The 22,038-nt window shown below is 40.5% G+C and overlaps 1 protein-coding gene across 1 annotated transcript in view; it reads right to left on the bottom strand.

The window, feature by feature from the left end:
- GLP1R (glucagon like peptide 1 receptor) overlaps positions 1-22,038 on the bottom strand; it is an 85,598-nt gene that overhangs the window by 18,583 nt on the left and 44,977 nt on the right. Inside the window, 4 exon segments of the mRNA XM_030236373.2 lie at positions 7,242-7,401; positions 8,851-9,004; positions 12,414-12,520; positions 15,056-15,165. Of these exon segments, the coding sequence (XP_030092233.2) occupies positions 7,242-7,401; positions 8,851-9,004; positions 12,414-12,520; positions 15,056-15,165 (531 nt within the window).

Below are 22,038 nucleotides of genomic sequence, written 5' to 3'. Positions count from 1 at the left end.
GCACCCCCAGCAAGTGTCCTCCCCCACAGAGAAGTGCCAGTTCTGGCTGTAATACTGGCATAGACTCAAATGGCTGCAGAAAAGAAAGCAGAGGAAGCTGGCAGTGAGGAGAGGGTTGGCCCTAACCCCACCTGACAGCGCATGGGCTACGGCTCGTCAGCTCACCTGGCTGCAAAGGGCAGAGCCAAGCCAAGTAGGCTGGCACTCATCACCTGCTTTACAGTACCAAAGGCTCTCTAAGTAACTTCTTTCATTTATGAAGAGCCTAGGTCATTAAAAATAATTTTAAAGTGCACCTACCAACCAATACTCATACAGAGAATGATAAAAACGCACACAAGGAAGGAAAGCAGGTTATGACTTAAAAGACAGGATGAGGAATTTCTGCTAAAGGATAGATCAATATGGTCTAATTCCTCCTTGGACAGTGTCTGATGCTGCATGTGCATTGTACAGAAAGAGCAACATTTAGCAAACTTTGTTACTTTATTCTTAAGAACCACCAAAGTCAGGGACAGTAAGAACATCAGGCTGTAAGTTCTGAACAGGGCAAATCCACAGTTCATGGCAGCAGAAGCTATAGGGAAATTGGTCATCCCCCACAGCAGCATGGAAAAAATACCAGTAATTAGAATAATAGCAAAGATAATGTACTGAGTAGAGATTATTTACTACCATGTTCCATGGATTTACTTGGTATTGAGAATACACACTATTTTGGGAGCAAAGTTATCAAAAACTCTATGCTGTCTTGATAATCATATAGAGAGCTTAAGAACAGGCTCACTGCACATCACTTCCAAATCAAATGAGACTTTGATTCACAGAAACAAATTATAGTTTGAATTATTTCTTTCTTGACTTTGCTGAGCATTAAGACATCTCAATATGAAATGTACAGGATAAGACACAAACACTGAGAGGACAAAGGCTGTATGTCAGTGGATATATCATTTGATAGATCAAGTGATAAAAATAATGATTTGTGGATATTTCAGTCTTCTAGATACATCAGAAATCTCTCCATGTTTAATCAAATCATTTGACATTTAAATTGAGAACCTATTATTAATACTATATTTCAAAAGAGCCTAACTAGATGGAGGCTGATATAATTACATCAGTTATGCAAATATTATACAAATTAATAGGCAGCAAGTATAAAGCAACTTGTTCACCATTCTCTGCCCACTCTCACTTGTGATGCACAGCACTGGTGTCTTGGTATTGCAGCACCATCAGTCACACTATTTTCCATGCTGGTCTGAGACATTTCCATTTTAGTCTGAGACACCACAACATAACAGTGCACACGTGAATTTGCACTGATGTTCAAACCCTTACTGCATGGATACTACCTGACATCTACCAAATCCAGAAAGCCTTGTCCTAAGAAATGGATTGCTCTGGAAACTGTCTGGGACACAGTCTCAGCAGATGGGAACACATGCAGTTTTCCAAAGCCCCAGTGAATATCTAAAGAGGAGACTGCCCCAAGAACATTCCCTGTAGAAGTCATTCCATCACAGCAAATCTGAAGCACCTCTGCAATAGCTGCCATTTGCAAGGATCACTGAGACTCTCCTAAGACTAATTAACAGTCTTGATATCTAGTTACCCTGCATTAACTGGCAAAAACCCATACATTATTCTGGTTACAGTAAAGAGAATTCTGTCTGGTTTGAGCAGGCAGTGGAAGTAAACTGAATACACCTCACTGAATAAACACCACAGATGGCTACGTTTCATGAAGAGCATCAGTGGTGTATTCCACTCCTGGGCTTCCAACATGACACTTGATGCACTTGAGTTTCAGTCTCACATTTCTTTCTCCTGCCATTCAAAGTATATCAGATAACCAAGAAAAAAAACTGCACTCATTTACAGTAGGCATTTATTTAAGGTGCTGGCTGAACTCATTCTGGTTTTGCTTTTTCATCATACAGAGAGCTCTGAAATGGATCTTTTCTGAAATTAACTGACCAGAGAAAAGTCTCTGAATTCTGGAAATGGCAATGTCTACTTTTTCTTCTGTATTGCATCACTGCTGAAGATGCCAGAAACTGCAACAGCCTGATCATGATAAACTGTGACCTTAATTCTTGCAGGTTGATACCTGACCCAAAATCTTTGAATGCTACATGGCGATTATGAAATCTGTCAAGTGTACTAGAAAATAAGCCTGCTGACAGCTCAACTAATAAAGTTCAACTTCAAATGACTGGGCAACTGAATTATAGGCTGCAATAATAATATATATTAGAGATGATGAGAAAGTAATGCAACTGCCAAATCATCCTTGTAACATCCCACTGCATAAATAAGCAGCACAACCTACTTAGTTTCACTCTAGCTTATATATTCTGCACTTGGCCAGGTGCCTGTATAGTAAGAAAAACAAAAAAACTTGGAAAACCAGACATTCTTCAGAATTGCAAAAGGATGGGGTAGGTAAGAGAACAAAATGTTGAGAAAACCTGTACAGGTTGGCATTTTCAGAATGCTTCACTATCCCTAATGAGAGAGGCAAGAAATTCCTGCAGCTGCTAGTGAAGTTACCATGTTCTGACAGCAGCATGCAAAAATCAGTCTCTTCATTTAACAGGCCTGAGATATTTTGGTAACAGAACAAAAAAACCTCAGGTTTGTTCTGGAACCCAGAACATTACCAAGAGAGGTGTCACCAGGTGGTGCTATTCCACGCCATCATCTTTCCCTTACCTCCACGTGCAAGCACCTACAGACACACCGTACTTGCACCTTTGTATTGTACCTCACTTTACATGGAAACAATTTCAGAAAAGACATATGAGGAGCAAGGAGGCTCCCCTCATCTTCACATGCTGATTAGAGATTCTTCCTGAAGTAGATTTGCGTCTGAAGGGCCAGAGCACTGCCATCCTGGTGAAACCCTTAAAGGAGGACATATTCTGAATACAGCATTTTAGGGCTGTTTTCAGTATTTTAGCTGTAACCTGACATCCCATGTGTGATAAGTGCAACCTCTGAGAAAATCAGGCACATAAACCAGAAGGAGACTACTGCTGTCAGAACAAGTCCATTCTTTCTCTCAGAAAGCATCCAAGATGCTGTGACTTGATCAACTGATTGGTGAAGGAATTTAAGAATGATGCCATGAGGAACTGAAAGAAATGATAAACAAATACGATTACATGTAAAAAGAGTAAAAGCACTGATGAAGTGAGAAGATTAATTTTTTTTCTTCTGAAAAAAGGGAAAACATGAAAAAGTTTAATTTAGAAAACAGAAAATGAAGAGGATTAAGAGGAATTCCTGAAATGCATTTCTAACCAAGATCAGTCTGGACACAAAATCTATTTTACATCCTTGTCTGAAGCAGAGTTTTTATTTGAGAATAGAAAAGAAGTGGTCAATGCTTTGAATGCATCCTGTTGCTACAGTGAGTTCATACTGGGCTTCTGAAGGAAGGTTTCTTACTGGCTCTGTTCCAGTCATATATTCCTTGCAATCAGGATGTAGATTTTGATGTCCCAGCCAGGCTTCCTGCTTTTAATAGCTTCATTCCTCAAAGTGCTCCTCCTTAGAGCAAGTTTGGATTGCCAAGGCTTGGAATGAATCAGATTATTTATTTTTTATGGTGATTTTCCTGCTGCAAGTGCAACTGGGTGTAAAATTACCACAGAAGCTAAGAGAATATTTAGCTGTTTAGTAACATTTTCTTCTTAGCCTTTAGCACTGAAAATGGTCTCCTGTCTGGTCGTTGCTCAGAGTCACAGTGGGATGTTTCTGTTGTTTCCCCATTCTTCCCTCCTCTCTACTCTTAAATGTGAACAGATCCCTTTGCCACTAAAATCTGCTGATACAGCAGCTTTGCAGTATAAACTGCTCTTCTCCAGAGAAGTGCAGTACTGAGAGCTGAAAGCCATCGTCAGGCTCAGCTACTCCTGCCTTGGGCTCAGGCATGATGAACACTGGGTTGGTGTCCTGGACATTGATTCAGACCAGTCCGCACACAGTGAGAAACAAACAAAACAAAAAAGTAATGATCTTGATCTCTGTAGTTAGGTTGGGGTTTTTTTCTTTTTCATGCCTTTCTTATAAATGTTTTTTCTTCTCTCTAGAAAATGAGATCCATGGGCAAAGATTTCTCAAGGAAGCACCAGGTACCAGCAGTGCATAGCAACAGATTTTCTTTTTTGCAAGTGCAAATGACTATGTGAATCAACAGCTGTTGTAGCTGCTGTTGTGCTGACCCCCAGAGGGAAAGAAACCTCTCACCTACCTTCTCTTCTATTAGCCTATTAAAATGTTGGGGTTTTGATGCTGCAAAGTGTTTCTGCCTTCTTTTACTCCATCAGCATTGAAAATGGAATATATGATTGTTTTTGCAGTAAGATATGTGGAACTTAAGGCTGACAGAAATATATGGAATTCTGCTTTGACAAAGAAATAGAAGACATAAGCAAGGCATATTCCACATTAAATGAAATAGGAAAAATTAAACACTGCCATCTCAAAGCCTAGTATGACATGAAATCTCAGCAATGAAGTGGCCATTAGGAATACAGTTACCTCACAAGTAATAGGGAAGGTTTATAGAATCCTATCAATATACATGATGCTAGTATAAATGACTCCCAATTTATGAAACTACATTAGCTTTCATAAGTCTATCAAGATTTTATCATTTTTCTAGGTTTTTCAACATAGAATAATGCAAGACAGACTTTTCCCTTTATAAATACTTCAACAACAAAGGATAATTAGTAATTTCAACTGATAATAAATGGACTACTGTATAATAACTGACTTTAGAACTGACCTGATATTATCATATCACAAAATTTGGAATATCTTGGAACAACTGGTGTATTATGGACTGAATCTGACAGAGAAGGGAAAGAAAATCTTTAGTCATAGGCTTGCCAAGCCTGGGAAGAGGGCTTCCAACTGAGGTTACTGGGTAATGGGATCCTTAATCCATCTGACTCCTACCAGCAGGATGCCAGGGGCAGTACCTGCAGGGCTATGATCTTGCTGGCATCACAGACACATGGTGGGATGGCTCCTCACTGGAGTGTTGGAACAGAATGCCACAGGCTCTTCAGGAAGGCCAGGCAGGAGAGAACAGGAGGGGGTGTCACCACATCAATGGCAGCTGGAGTGCATGGAGTTCCACCTAGGGATGGGTGAGGAGCTGACTAGGAGCTTATGGGACAGGTTCAAGGGAGGACAGGGACAAGTGAATTACGGGGGAGAGAAAGGAAAAGGTTAAAAAGATAACCTATAAGATGACAATTCATTAATGGAACAAAGAGTCAGAGTATCAAATTAGCTCTGGCAATCAAACATTTGTTTTGTTCCAGCTTTATTTTTACAGCTGATTAACTATTTCAAAGAGCAGGACAACAGTTCAAACAGGAACCTACTCTCTCTCTCTCTGAAGCCTCAGCATTACACTGAGGCTATCAAGCAGCTCAAAAATAAAATTAAATAAAAATCTTCTGAGCATTGCATAGAGCAGAAAGTCACCTGATAAGGGACTTGAGCACCAAAAAAATGGAATCACCAATGAATAAGAAGAAAGAGCGGGAAAATTTTTGGTATTTTTCCACCAGTAACAGATAAAATTGTTATCTGGTATAACTAATCTGGGAGCACTGAAATAGCAAAGGCTTCTGCATTTGAAGGTGGAGAGTCATTGGCAAGGTTTGCACATGCAGACACATATGGAAAAGCAACTATTGAAGGGCACAGACAGAGCTTTTCTAGAAAGCTTGGATGAAACCCATGTATCTAGTGCCAAGTTCTTGCATTGCAGCTCATTTCCACAAACTCATCTAGAAATTTGACGTACAATAGCAAAACCACCTTTGTAAAGAAAGAACAAAATCAAAATAACATCAGAACATCATCTGTTTCTGCCTTCTGCATTTGCAGGAGAAAAACTCTAAATAAAAGTGATTCAGACCAAAAGCAGCCTAACCCTTTCTTATAAGAAAACACATTCCCCTTAGGATTTAACTAGATATAATTTTGTTCTAATTTCTTTTCCATTTCCTTTCACGACCTCAGTCAGTGCTTCAGGACAGCTCTCCCACCCCTTTTTTTAAAAAATTAAATTGAGGGTCTAATTAAAACATATAGCTCAAATGTTAAACAAAAAGGTGCGGCTTTTGCTGCATGCCTGACATGAAAGAATATGGAAGATAGAGAACTTTAAATAAAATTCTCCTGCAGGAAACTGCTATTATTTGCATTTATTTATTCATATCAATATGACAGAAAACCTTTTCTCCAAGTTTTTGTAGAATTGGGTATTTCACAATAATATGCCATTTATATGCATTTTTTTCCAGAGAACTAATTTGCTAAAATATTCACAATTGAAATCCATAGAGGAGGAGGAGAGTCAAAGCAATTTAAATGTTCAAACTAGCATCTGTGAAAGCACTTGTAGTATTTATTCATATTTACTTTCAACTTTCCAAAAGTGGCCTGATTCCACCAAAAGGGGAGGGTAGAGAAGAGGGAGAGAGAGAAAATGCAGTAAAAGTACATGTAAGATCACTCTAAAAATAGGATTGATCCTAATGTATTTTCAGGTGAACTATACGGTGAAAGACTCAAATCTTTACCCTTTCTACAGAAGGTGACCCTTACTCAACCAGCTGATTTGAAGGCATCACAACCCTTGATTTCAAGCACACACATGCTCATGGCACATGCACCCCTCACCCTTTTTTCCCGCACACAATCCCCATCTGACCTGCTGTGCCCACTTAGCCAACCTGACACCGCCCTGCCCCTTGCTCATCACCCCCTCCCGTGCTGTCAAAATTTCTCTACTGTTGTCCTCACCCAGATGCAAAGCAGCTTTGCTATTTTACACCACAAGCAGTTCATATGTCTTTAAATGCAATGGGAAACTTTCAGGGGATGAAGCAGGGCAGTCCAGAAAAGTCCAAATCCAGCTGGGACCACCCACACATAATCTGTCCTGGAAAGCTTATGTCCTGAAGGAAAAGCAGTTTGCCACTGGTTTGGTGAGTTTCTGCAGTGTTCCACAGCCTCTGCGCCACAAGCATCCTGGAGCTGTGACCACACCTTCCAGCCCAAACAAGGTAAGGGATTGAGAACAAAAAGGGAATGCAGAGGGCAGAACTTGTCCATCTGTCCTAGTGCTGCTCAGTTCAAGTTCTCCTGTTATCCCCTCTGCCAGTGCAGCCACAGGAGGACAAATGGAAAAACCAACTCACCCCAGCCAATGCAGAGATAAAGGCGGAAAATCCTCTGCTCAGAGAAGACAGAAAGCACCAGCAGTGTGTACAGGTACATGCCTTCCACCAGCAGCCAGTAGTAGTTTGCAGCCACACAATACTGCATCATCACAAAGACCAAACGGCAGCTGAGAGATTCCTGCCATGGAAAAAAGCACAGCCCAAAGTAACCCAACAGGGACTGAGAATAAAAGGACACTAACTCAAAAGACTGGTTCTCTTTACTACTCTTGCTCCTCAAAAAGGGAGCTTGCTAAACTAATCACATATTTTACTGCTGAATGAACAGAAGCCAGTAATAGGTGCTATGCACAGCAGACAGAAGCTTTCAACAACACAACTCCTTAAAAAAAAAAAGGTACATGTTCTGTATTTTTCCCTCAATAAGCAATGGATTTTATTTTGAAAAGCCTGAATAAAGATGAAAAGAACAAGTGAAAGGTACTATATCAACCACAGTCAGTGAATCTTTCACTTTCCGGGACACTATTTTACAGTCAAGAATTTCTCTATTAAAAAGAAAAGAGTGGATGCTGTAAGGTTGACTATTTGCCAAAGCAAAGGATATTTTCATGGAATTGCAAAGTTGCCCAGCACACCCCATTTAAGTGAAAATTCCCTCATAGCTGGTAAAATACAGAGATGATCAACAGGGCTTTAGAGAAGTATGAAACCTGATTACCTAATTAATATATCCATCAGACCTAATGAAACCACTATTGAGTAAACTGTGTGTAAAATCATAAAGTCAAGGCTTTTTGGAAAGAAGAAATGACTGACAATCCAATAGGAACTTTTCCAAACCATTTAAGATGCGATATTATTTTCTGGTAACTGATAAATCACAGATGAGAAAGTGAATCTCATGTGATGGTTGATTTTTTTAAGTAGTTTTAGCACTTCTGCCTTAGGCAGTGTCAGAAAAGGATGGGCACTAAGAATGCATCAGGAGAGTTTCCCCTCACCACTCCAACCCTGCACTGCAGCAGCAAATGCTGTACCCGTGTTTTAGTCACGAGCTATACAGATAATAAAGCTACTTTTCTTGGAGGTTTCAAGTACATTTTGCATTCCAAATCCAAATGGGGAAGGGCACACTTTCATAATTGTTTACAAAAGAGTTGTATATCCTCTCTCATCAGTTTGAAGTATTTAATTAGCCTATTGCTCCAAATTTTTCTGAATGCTTTCAAATTTGCATTTTAATCAGATGCTTCCTTTTTTTCCTGTCATCAGGAGATTATATAGAGATGACAAAGAACAACCAACTTAGCTGGTGGACAACCAGCTGACCAGATGGACAGTTCTATCACAAAAAGTGCTGGCTTAGGCAAATAAATTCCCTCTTGTCACTGTTAGAAAGCAATGAAACTGCAGCATAGAAAGAAGATATGGGCATTGTTGTATACATACATATATATGTATGCAAAAAAATATTGTTCCTCTGTCTCGTGGGGGCAAACTTCCCACAGGCAGAGAAACATGTAATGCCATCAGCTAAAGAATTAAACTACCTGCTGTCATGCAGACACAGCACAGTGATGACTCCAATGTAATTCCAATAGGAATGACCAGTGTCTGCCCTTACCTGGAAGGCTATAAGCCCTTCCCACTGGTACTCTTGTGTGGCTGTGCTGTACATCCACTTCACCACCGAGTCTTTAATGAAAACAGATATAGCCCGGAGGATAAAAGAGGTGAAGAGGTTCAGGTGAATGTAATTCCTTGTGCAGTGCAGATGTCTGTAAAAAGAAAAATCCAGTCACGATCCACTACCCACATAAAAGACGGAACATCAGACACAGGACTGAGAAAGGGAACAACAAGCCCTGTAAGAAATCAGGAGGCACCAGAGGAAACCCCATAACCTGAGAATGGCTGTAGGGATTTCAAACTGTCTTTGGGAAAAAGGAAAACACATTCAAAACTTCAGCCCTTAGAGCCAATGTTCGGGGAAAGGAAGAAGATAGGTGCGTTAAGAAAAAAAATATTTCAAAAGCTTAAAAAGTGTAAAAATAAAGTCATTTTCAGAAGCCTTATCTGAAAGGACTGAAAAAGTCAAGTTCCACATCATACTGAAGTTAACTGCTTTGAATTGACCCCAGTGTCACTGCTCAAGTTTACCTTGGCAAAGCTCAGGACTGGTGTGCAGTGCAGCTTCTGGCTGTGCTCAAGCCCACAATGAAAAAACATCCACCTGCAAATCACCCTTTGACAACAAGAAAAAATCTATATTCAAATTGCCTTCTGGGAGAATTGTAAATACTTCCTGTAGAAGTAAAAGGAACAGATTTTTCACCTCTGCATTCAGAATTAAAAACAAAAAAACAAAGGAAAAATCCTCTTGAGTTTCAGCAGCCTGCTGCAAAGACAATAAAATTGCTACTTGTCAAAAAAAAAAAAAAACAACAAACAAGTTAAGGGATAGCAAAAGTAACTGCAGTCATGTAAATGGCACCCAATTGCAGAATACTGCCAATATTTTACCAGCCTTATTCACATTTTCCTCCCAGCTCTGCAAGGGTACACACTTTACCAAAAAGAAAGTTACACTGGGTATGATTTTTAAGATGCTAAAAGACAGATGTAACATATGGTAATCAGCAATTATTCAGCAAAACTTTCAGTGAACTTATGCTTCATATGTCTGGTTTTTACAGCTCTATAAATTTTGGTATAAAAACTGACTTGGTCTGAAAGTTAGAGGTTTGCACTGAAGAACAACTTGTTTGTCATAGGTCAGGTAGAATTTTTGTATCACTTTTAAGTCACAATTTATTTCAAAACTTACCCACTATTAATATTTATGTTCCTTAAACTCAAAATTCATTTGTTGCTACCCTTCAGAACTGCTACACATTTCAATCTGATTGAAAAAGTTATGTAAATCAGGCAATTGAAGAAAATAGGTTGCAAGTAGTTACTGAGTATTTTTGCTACAGGCAATGCAAGTTATTCAAATTGTTTCAGTCATGAAGTTATGGGCCTAATTCAGCTTCCACCACTGAAATTAGACTTTCCTTCCTTTTTTTTTTGGAGGATCCAAAATAGGACTCTGGAGAGACACAGTTTCCTCCGCTGTATCACATTTAAAGACAAATATAAAGGCTATTCTGTAGTCTAAGAACTCTAAGAGGCCCATCAGCATTTGCATGTCATTGAATTAGACTTTAATCCCCATTTTTTGAAGCTGAGCAGCTCTGGGGAAACGAGCAGAGATTCCAGTCAGAACCCAGAAACTGCAATTCACACAGGGTAGTGTTACATTTCATGAGATCCAGGATCAAGTTGTCTCCTGGTAAACAACTGAGACAGGAGAACACAAAATGGGTTGATTGCATAGTTTTAACAAGACTCTTGGTATCTCTGATGTCCCCAGAACCTCACTTTCAAAATGAGAAGCACACACTTGTGTACAGTTCTCCAGTCCCAGCTTCATAGCTGACGGAAAAAATGCTAAAGCAAAGCCCCACAAGAGTCAGGACATCAAAATTCCCTCTCTCCTACCAGCCCTTGGTGACAAATTTGCTCTTTGTTGCCTGCCAGAAAACATCCTTTCTTCCTTCCTTCAAAGAGTTCATGGTTGTGCTCTGTGACCTTTACATTTGGGCTGCAAAGATTACTCAAGGAGTGTCATTGATAGGTGAAGTGAGGAGAACACAGTTATCCTGGGAGACATTTGGAGACTCCAAGACCCTCTGGTGCTTCTTCAGAAAGGTCCCAAAGTTGCGCAGGTACAACACATACAAATAATAATTATCGCATGGCATTCACAGAGGGTGAGCATCTCTCTGGATTTCTGCAGGAGCACATCTCTGGATTTCTGCAGTAATTTTAAAACTTCCTTAATATTGACCACCTCCACCTATGCTTCTCCATTGGAAGGGGAAGGGATAATATAGTGCTAAAAAAGTATAGTTCAATGTGAGGAGGCTTGCAACACTTTAGTTTTGGAAAGTAAAAGTTAAAAGAATGACTGACCTTTTAAAATACATAAAGGAAGAAAGGAAAGGGACTGCCTTGCTAAAAGCCTAGTGCAGGCACTAGAGGAAATGACCAATAACTGGCAATGGTAATTCTTCAGTCAGGGAAAGAAGTTTCTTAAGGATCACTGAAGGTTCCTGACTTGACTTCAAATAAGAGTGCCAGGACATGGAACATTATACTTTTTTAGGAGGCAGCCTCATCAGGACATAAGAGGGATGGGACCTGGCTGTAGGGATCAGCTTCACAGCAGAGCGCCGTCTTTCCCGCAGCAGAACGGGATCTCATCTTTTTATCAGTCCCCTGTGCTCAGCACACCCAAACTGAAGGAAAGTATGTCTGGGATCAAAAAATCTCTTGCATTTACAGAGGGGAAAAAATAGTTAAACAAAAAAGATACCTATTAGAAAATCCAAAGCTGTGTTTTGGTCTGGTGGGGATTTTTGGCTTTTATTTATTTTTTAACCAAACACACACAGTTTATCTTTGGCACAGGCAATCAAGAGTGTCTAAATTTTTATGTGCTCTGTTGATTTTGTAGGTGCAAGCCTGGATGAGCTCCGTATACCACTGTGGCCAGCTGTCAGCAATTTATTTCACAAACTTTTCAAGTTTCAAATTAGACTCTCTTCCATATTGTGAAAGAAATAAGAATTTCTGAAAGTTCTCCAAAATTATAAATCTGGTCAAAAATCCATTTCTGCACCTTGCATGTGAAGACTGGGATATAGGCCAGACTGAGATTTGTGCTCTGAGTAACACCAAGCAAAGCAAGATGACAATTTTTCTCCTAAATGTCCTTGCCATCTCAGACTTGTGCCTCATCTGCAAGGTGAGACCACGAAGGAATGCTTGCATCTCTCTCTTTTACCACCTCTTCCAATGGAAATTTCATTGAAATAAAAACTTGCCTAACAAAATATTCCAATTGTTAAAAAGTACCAGTTCCACATGTTCATATGGGTAACTGCAAAAATTTGGCAATTTTACTTGCATTTTGAGAAGGAATTATTTTAGGAAGGAACACAGAAGTGACAAAAGATAGAGAAACAATGAGGTGCTGGAAAAAGGGAAAAAAATAATCAAAAGTTTCTGTCAAAGTCTGATACTGTCATATAGAAACACATAAAACCTTTAGTCCACTCTCTTCAAAGCTTCGCCAGTTACCTGAATCCAAGAAGAATGGCAGTTGCTATTACAAGGGCAGAGAAGGAAAGAGCATATCCAATGGTGTATATGATGGACAAATTCAGGAGCTGTTCTTCTGGTGCATCCTGAGAGCATATAAAGAAAAGAAAAACAAAAAAGTGGAGGGGAAAAGAGAGAGCTTGTGGCCTTCAATTCTTTTCTCCCAGCTACTTTCTAGCTTTCTTAACGATAAACAGAACTCATTCTCCTACTTTCAAGTTTAAATGCACATGTCAAATCAGTCTTCCACTTTCCATATGCTCTAAAGAAATAAAAATTTAATCTTAATTCCTCAGCTGCTCCCAGGTATTCATTCAAATAGATGGGTTTTGCAGCCTGGCTAGAAAAATAGATAATGTGATATTATTTCATAATGAAGTTAGAGAGACATGAATTACCACACAAGCAAGTCTTAAAACTGATGGCAGGAAGCAGAGACACAACTCAGACCTGCAGTGAAAAGGGAAGATCTAACCTTTTCAGAATTGAATACTTCAAGCAAGTCTCCTTACTGTGATAATGAGGAGGGTCCTCATCCTCACTTCAAAGTGCTACATCTGCACTTCCAAGTGCAACAAGCCAGGTCCTTTTTGATGATTTGGAGGCAAAGCACGCCTTGCATCCACATGGCTAAACCCTTTTCTGCCCCCAAATAATCTGTGTTCTGCCCCACCTATGCAACCTCCAGGTAACAAACCAGAGCCCAACAGCATCTCTTGACCTGGGTGTTACCACACAGTTTGAGAGGGTGCAACCTGCTGCAGACCAGAGAAGTGGGGGCTCTCTTCAGATTCACTGAAAACATGATTATTGAGACCCTTGCTTATAGAGAAGAGAATTACTTGAAAAGGTCCAGGGAGCTCTGAATTTTAACACAGTTCAGCCTCCAAGGCACATTCATATTTCACAGTTTGAGTTCATCTCTAAGCATTTATCTTTGTCTAAATAGACTCAGGGATTTTATTTCCCTCCTTCAAGCTGCTAACTCTGCAATTGACTCCTGAGACCTGTGCTGTACAAAGGAATACATTCCTTGTACTTCATAAATTAGGCACAGTTATTCAGATGCATTCTGCACAGCCAGGAGGATTTAAGGCTGCACCTCAGATTTGCTAGCTTAATGCTTTAAAGCGAATGCTATGAAAGCTGCCTTTTGAAAAGGAAAATCTCTTCAGTATCAAAGCTTAAGCAAACAGCTGAAACCTAACAATTTAAAACATGTACACAGATCAAAATGACATCATACACCTAAATTTATGAAGACTCACTAAGACTTTGGAATTTGTTTTAGTTACATTTGTAATATAACACATGACAAACTCATAAAAACAACTTCTTGTTCTCACATGCTAGATGCATAAACCAAAGTTTCTATGGGGCTCCCTATGCATTAGCTGGAAAACCAAACACAGCTGTTCACATTTCAGGGACTGACACCGCCTACAAAGGGTTTCAGAATCCAGATCAGTTCATGAAAAATTGGAGGCAGGTGCCAAACGAACAAGTGTTGCCATTAGGTATCTCACTCATTGGCACGTCCCAACACAGCTCTGGAAGAAATCATAATGGCTAACAAGGAAAAGTCAAACAACCAGGCTTATACATAGCATTAAGACAATGTGTTCTGCTGGTACAGTACAGAACACAAAAGGGACAAGGAGTAAGGCTGCAAGTCAAAGGAAAAGGTTAAAATTCACGTATTTGGAGAACAGAAACTTTCTCTTTGTCCATCTCCTCCTAGTCTGTAGCCATTTATTCCTTCTGAAGAATGAGGCACTGAGCAATGGAAACCATGCATAGATCCTGCAGCTATTATGACTTTCATAAACTCAAACTGTTTTGACTAAGTAATACGCTGGCTCTCAGTACTCCAGGATAGAGTGCACTCAATTTCTGTGAGGAAAAGCATCGCCCTGGGAGGTTCACAGAACTAGTGGTATCACGTGTCATGGGAACGCACACAGGGCACTGGCTGACGCCAATGGCTGTCAAAAATCCTCTGAAAATCCCTGTGCTCTCCTTCATTTAGTGCCAGGCATCTCAGCTCCCTGCAGAGTAAAAAGCATGAGGGCAAGAAAATAACACTGACAAGCCTAATTCCATCACCCACAGAATATGAAGGTATAAAGACAGAAAACCTTAAACAAAACAAAACAAAAAAAAAAAAAAGCAGGTATTGCCCCATGCCCAAAGTTGAAAAAGCAAATATCCTTCAATTCAGTTTGTCTTAATCACCTTAATAGCTGGTAACAAGATAGACAGAACAAATGGTCACTATTACAATGACGTGACAATGGAAAAAAGGCAAAGGAATAACAATAGGTCACTCCCGCAGTTGAGCTCCTGGCTCAACTTGCACAACAGCTGGGATGACCTGAGTCACTTCTTCTCTTGGCTCTCACGCACATTTAAAAGTGCTCTCATCTACCCTTCATGTTCCCTTGGTTAAAGGGGAGAGACCTGATGTCCCTCAGCATTAGGCTCACTGAGGTGAGTCAGTCAAGATTACTCTGACAGGAGAAAAACGAATGGGCATCAACAACTCTTTTTTCCTCTCTTCTGCTTTGTCCTAAACAACAGCAACAAGGGGAGGGGGGGAGGGAAATGGGAAGAACTCTTACCTGGTCAGAGGGCTCACACTCAGACAGGTTCCTCCAGGGCAGAGTCGAGTTCTCCTTCAGCAGCCAGGTCCCCTCTGAGGTGCAGAAGCGGTACACCTGCCCATGCAGCACTGCCAGGAGCAAAGGCAGCCACAGGGTCAGTGGGAAGAGAGCCTACTTGACCAAGGGGCAAGGCTCACAGAGCATCTCCATGCAACCCTCCTTCCTCACCCACCATTCTCCTGGCTGGAGGGGGAAGCTGCAGCATGGCAGGGGAAGTGCTGCACCCACACCCTGCCTGCCCCCAACACGCTGCTGCTTGTCCTCAGCTGCCAAGGTATCAGATGGCACCAGGAAGTGTTCCAGGACCATTCCACAGTAGCAAGAGACTGAAATAATTGCTGCCATCTTCGTGTGTATTTTACAACGTGCGTAAATTCCAGCTCACTAACATATTAGATTCTGAAACATGCAAATTCTAGGAATCTTAAGCTTCAGCTACAGATTCTACACAGAAAAGAAGGTGCAAGAAGACTAAAGGTGCTTTTTCTTTTCTGAAAGCATGCAGACCCAGAGAAACCTCAGAACAGGTACACTACCACAAGCTTCCCAAAATGTAAATGCTTACACAAATATCTGTGCTACAAAATGAAGCCATAAATCTTTTCCTAAACTACCTATGTGATCTTTCTATTCCCTCTACCTCTTTGAATAACAAAATTAATGATAAATTAAACACTTTTCTCAAGCAGTAAGCTGCTTGATCTTGTAAAAGCAAGTACATTGAAATGGCTCCTAATAAAATTAGGTCAGATGGAAGCACCAAAAGAAAAAGTGCAAAGGGAAAGGAGCACCCAGTCATACTGCATGAAAAGAAACTCCCTCTCTCGTATCTAGAGCACTGGGGAAATCTAACAACTTAGACAGCTGTACACACAAGCAACTGGAAGTGTCCTTGTATGAGCTGCTTTACAAATAAAGTTTCTCACTAATCACATTTTTGACTCAGTAAACTGACCTATTCTGTATAATGAAGCGGCTTCTCAAAAAGGAATGCTAGGTCAATCCCTCAACCAGGGTTAGCCTCTACCCAGACAATGTTTGGAAAAATGCACTTGAAATGTTCTGGGGTATAAGAATATGAGTTAGGAGGTTTCAGTTCTACATTTGATGTAATAATTCCAATTACAGCTTTTGCTCAAACCCAGCCTTGCCTGCTGCAACCTCATCCTGTTGTCAGCTCCCTCATTACTGCAAACTAGAATCGCTAGAATTTGGCATTTTGGTTCAATGGGAAAATTTTAAAACTTATTTGAAATTCTAACAACCCAGTACATTGTTTGCATGTTAGCTGACAACTGGTAATCTACTTGACAATTGTCAGCAGCAGACAGCTAGCAGGTACCATATGTAATAAATGTTAAAAAAAGTAAAGACATTAATATTCTAATAAGCCATTTTTAATGAGTATTCTAAATGGTAGCTGATAATAGTTGTGGTAGGCACAGTCTATTTGGTTTTGTAATTGCTATACTGAATATTCCAGTAAGAGGTAATATAAAGATGATATGAAAATTAAGCTAATGCTTGTGGATGTTTTTCTTACTGTTAAGGGTATCTGTTCTCGTGGAAACAGGAGGAGAGATTAGGTACAGCATCTGCAACACACACATTCACAGCCACTAACTGCACCTGCTCTCATTATCTACTGCCAATGCCAACCACTTCTTTAGGTCAGAGTATTGCTGTGATGGTGCTCAAGGGTAATAAAAATGCTCATTTAGGTGCATCAGGAATAAAAGACTCGGGAAAACATGGGTCCTCTCAGGAAGGATAGGGGAGACCTGGCTGCAAAGGACTGTCAGGTACTCAACAGCTTTTTTGCTTCAGCCTGGAGAAGAAAAGGCTCCAGGGAAACCCTACAGCAGCCTTCCAGTTCCTGAAAGGGGCCACAAGAAAGCTTGAGAGTAAATTTAGATTAGATATTAGACAGAAATTCTTTACTGTAAAGGTGGTGAGTCACTGCAACAGGTTATGCTGAGAGGCTGAGGATGCCACATCCCTGAAAGAGTTCAAAACCAGGCTGGATGGGACTTGGAGCAATCTGGCCTAGTGGAAGACATTCCAGTCCAGGGCATGGTAGTTGGAACTAGATGATCTTTCAGGTCCCTCCCAACCCAACCATTACATGATTCCATGAATATATTAAGGATCTCACGTATCACTCCCCCTCTCAACCAACCCCCTTTACAATTAGTGGTCAGCATCTTGAAGGAAGCCATTCAAAACACCTGTGCAAAAGAAGCCCTAGGAATCAGTAAGTATTGTATATTCGGAGCCACTGTTTGTGAAATCCAGGAGGTTTAAGTCCAGAGGACCATAGGACTAGGAAATTTGGTCTGACTATCATTAGATGAGCTATAACCAAGCATTACAAGACAAAACTATTATGAGTAATGATCCCAGAAAACAAGAAATTTTACTATATTCCTGGGAAATAAAAAAACAAGGGAAACCCTCTCCCCCCCCCCACCCTGCTAAAGAAGAAAGAATTAAAAAACAAGCAAGAAAAAAAAAAAAAACACAAACCCCAATATTATTTCACATTTTCTAAAACTCTTTGTGAATTCCCCCTGTCTGCCAGTATTTCTTAGTGAAAAGGTCTAATTGGAATGAATGCCTAGCTTCAATATATTTATTTTCTCTCCCAATCATCATGACACACTTTAATTTTCTTTTTATTGATAACACTTTTTAAATAATGAAGAGCAAAATCTAGTGTGTCCTGAAGGCTGGCATAAATTAGAGAATGGAAAAGTTTACTGTAAATGAAACATGGAATTTGCTATCAGACAGAAAGACAAGGCAATTCATTTAGATATGAAGAAAAAATAAGGTAATGCTATTACACCAGACAGAAACATTCCTGCCACACCTAGGGGTCACAAATACTCAAAGTGGCTGGCTCTCAGACTTCCAGGTAGTCACATGCCAGCTGTGTCAGGTTGCCATAGACTCACTGATTGCCAAACAGGGATGACCAGTGCAGGACTCAGAGGCAACTGAAGACCAGCTGGGCTATCTGTACCCAGGAAGAGCCTTAAAATGTAAAAGAAAAAACCAAACAAATTCCAAATAGATGAGACTGCACATCACAATGTGAGAGCCTAAACACCTGGTCTATGGAATAATTTATTAACCAAATGCTCATGAGATAGCAAAATGTTACAAAAAACAATGTTTTAATGTTTGCTTTAATGTTTCAAAGAGCATTTGTAATGTTATAAATATTTCCCCTTTGAGGCACCATTGAGATGCTAGTTGATACATGGGACAATGCTCATGAAAGAGCTGAGAGAGTGCAGAATGCAGGACATGAAAATAACACGGGGCTGATGCACTACAGGCAGCCAGTTACTCTCAGAAATGTGAAAACAAGTCTCACTGTTGTGGAAATGGAATGCTTTGGGTAATGTGTCAGACTCCCCATTACCCACACAGCATCACTCTGTGGAAATTAATAAACACCACAGACATGAGGCCCTTCATGCCCTGCAGCTTGGCCCATCCCACACCAGCACCACTCAGGGTGTCCCAGGCGAACCCAGCCCAGGGGTGCGGCCACCTTCGAGCACCGTGTGTCAGAGAAGCTGCCCAGAGCCCAGACTTCACTCAGCATGCCCACAGAAAGGTGTGCCTCTGAAACAGAACCCTCCCAAACTGCATCAGCCCACAGCCATTCCTACTTTCTCCATTTCCCAGAAGCAGAAGGCAAGCAGCCTCCATCCTCTTCTCCTGCAGGCAACAGGCTCAGTCACAGGCAGCCACCTGCTACTGCCCAGACACAAAAAGGCTGTTACTGACCAACAGCTCAGAAGAGATTCACCTGAGCTGAATGCTCCCCCCAGTCTTGTCTCAGTGACACAAGGGACAGAGTAAAACACCAGCAACTCTGCTCTAGTGTTCCTCCAAAATAACTAATAAAACCCTGGAGACTTAAGATCTTCTCACATACAAAATTCCCATCATTGTTGCAAATCCAAAAAAATTCAAGGAATCCACTAGCTTTTAATCAGAAATGTTTTGACTCAAGAATAGCAACTGTCTTATCATTCTTTCTGCTCAGAGGAAAGCATGTGGCTTGCAATAAAACTGCCTAAAAATGTTTTAAAACAACTTTTTCACATCTACTTTTTATGACTCTCTCTGCACAGGTGGTCATCCCTTAAGATGGCAGAGATCTTCAACCTTCTAAACAGATAGAGGGATATGCATGTATATGTATATGTACACATTCTGTCCTTGCTGAGGGCCTGGCCCAAAGCTCACTAGGAGCTGCATTTCCTGCAACTTTCATGTGATGCCACTGCTGAGAAGAAAATTAGTTATTAATAGACACTGAGACAAACTAACAGTGACATGCTAGGAGGTGGCCCATATGCCATGACAGAAAGAAGGCACCCACACAGCTTCCCCCACAGCTGCTGAGCAATTCCAGCCTCTTGCTCGCAGGTGGCTTACTCAGAGGCAATTCACATTTGTCCATGCCTGAATTCTGCAGTGACTCAGGCTCTCTTACCTTTAATGCAGTCAAAACACCAAGCATACAAAGACCAGCAGCAGTTCTAACAGACCAGAATGACAAAAAAAAAAAAAAAAAAAAAAAAAAAATTAAAGGTTCAAGGAGGTTCCTGCCTCCTTGCTATCCTGCAATAAATAACTTTTTCCTGTCCTGTTATCATACAGTCAGTGTTGCAAATCATTCCACCATGTTCTAGAATTGGCTATTGTCCTCTGCAAATAAACAATCCCCACCCAGTTCATAGGGAATCTGATTTTATTTACTTTTTAAGTGAAGTGTAAAAAATTGCAAAACCTTTGGAACAGCAGCCTAATGGCACGAGTTTATTTCAACAGTGTCAATCACACCTCATTACAATTACATGTTAAAACATGGACTGATGCCCAAACCTCAGTCTCTGTAAGCTGATAAAAGGTAGAGAGCAAGCATTGAAGCTAATAACATCTATCTACTGAACCTGTAAATCAAATCAAATCCCAGAAGTAGCTGAATAGTTTTACCTATGGAGAGCATGGGCAAAAAGCTCACAAACTTTTCCTTATTAGCCCCACTTTTACTAGAAACATAACAAATTTAGTAGCTTCTCTATTTGAAACAGCCAACCTCATCTGCATTTTACACCATCAGGGTGTCAAGGTCAGTGTGACATTACTCACCCAACTGTCCCTGAGGATAAACTGGAACATTATTCACATGCTGTAAAAATAAATTACAGCATGTCCTAGCCAATCAATTCTATTCAGGCAGAGAGATGAGAGAATGAGAAGAAAAGACTGCAGTTTTGTCTGTCTGCTCTGTATCAAGCATTATAGACTTGTCCTCTGTTAACATCCATTCTCTACTTCCAGCAGGGAAATTGTTTTGGAAAAGGTAACAATTTTCTTTATAAAGTAGGGACTCTGCAGTATGAGAGCATCACTACAGCCTTCAAGAGAGACTGGCTTATTCCTGAAATGAGCAAACTTCCCTTTGATGGGGACAACAACTTATCAGAATTTAGGAGGCTGCTCCCCCATCAGCAGCTCTGTTCAGCTATCACTTGCTGTGACCTGGGCAATGCTCTCCTGAAAGGAATCACTCTTGGCTGTAAATGCTGCTGCTAAGTGTCACACAGCCCCATCCCCTGTGTGCTGCTTTCTGCAAAGACATCCTAAACCCAGGACTCATGCCAAGGAGCATGCAGCTAAAACCATGACATAAGGGAACAGCCTGATCCTGAAACCTCTAGGGAGCTGGAAGAGCCCCAGCCTGCACCACTGCCCAAGAATCACATTTATCAAAGTGCTCCCTTGTGCTGGGCTTACCACCACATCATCTGAAATTATATTACCTCAACAGGCAGTTTAACTACAGGTACTTTATTTAGTATTCTTTCCCACCACTTCTCTTCCCTCATAATGGATTAGTCATCTCAACTCCTTTGCTTTTGTAACAACAAAAAGAAAAAAAAAATCCAAGTCTGTGCTTGCTTACTTGCATGTTCCCTTGCACCATGGGGTGGCTGTTAGGTGGGCACAAGCTTATGTCTGTCTCTTGGTAGGAGTGTGGATGCATTTACTTTTTCCTCTTCTTACTTTTCTTCCTTGCAGTGTTTTGGCTTTTTTTTTTTTTTTTAATTGGAAAAGGCTGGAGGGATTCTTGGATCTTTCAAGCTAGGAACATTCACAATAGGGATATTTGAGTCTGTTCCCCCACCTCTCACCCAATCCATACACAGTACTGAAAATTATTCTCACGCTGCAGGCTGCACAGACACCCCTGCATGTCCTGGAAATTCTCAGTGCCAGAATCCTCTGCTGTGCTATCAAAAGCACAAAGTCACAGACACTGCAGATGGAGATGATGTTTGGTGTTACACTAGGAATACTGCCTGCATATAGACTCTTATTTAAAAGCATTCCTTTTGAAATTACATTAACGCAACAGCACTAAAGGTTCAAGAATTAGGAAGTGTTAAGCTAAAGCTACTTAGATGAGTTCTAGTTCCACCCAACAACATTGTTTCTACACAGTCATACATTTTTTTCCCAACAGAATCCACAGTTTTATTCACGACACAGAACAGAAGGAGATAATTTAATGTGAGATTACTCACTCATTCTTACTACTGTGAGATGCAAGCCATATTTAAGCTGACTGAATCAAGTCCATACCAAATACTGCATTTTCTTATTTATGTGGTCCCTTCAAAGACCACCAACAATTCAGCTCCCCAATGAACACTAAAGGCTATAGCTCATAGCATAAAGAGATGATCAAAAAATAAAGATCATATTTTGGTAACATAATAAAGTAGTATTTATACAAGAAGAAAATTATGCAGCCACAAAATTTGTTCTGCACGGGCATATTCAGTTCTCTTAGTGCAGAGATCATCCTTGCCAGCTCTGCAATATCTTGCCTCACTCAACACAACTTTCTC

Source organism: Serinus canaria, chromosome 3, assembly GCF_022539315.1.
Source record: "Serinus canaria isolate serCan28SL12 chromosome 3, serCan2020, whole genome shotgun sequence".
Lineage (NCBI taxonomy): Eukaryota > Metazoa > Chordata > Aves > Passeriformes > Fringillidae > Serinus > Serinus canaria.
Note: the sequence above shows the minus strand (reverse complement) of the source record. Positions and strands in the feature narration are given on the sequence as shown.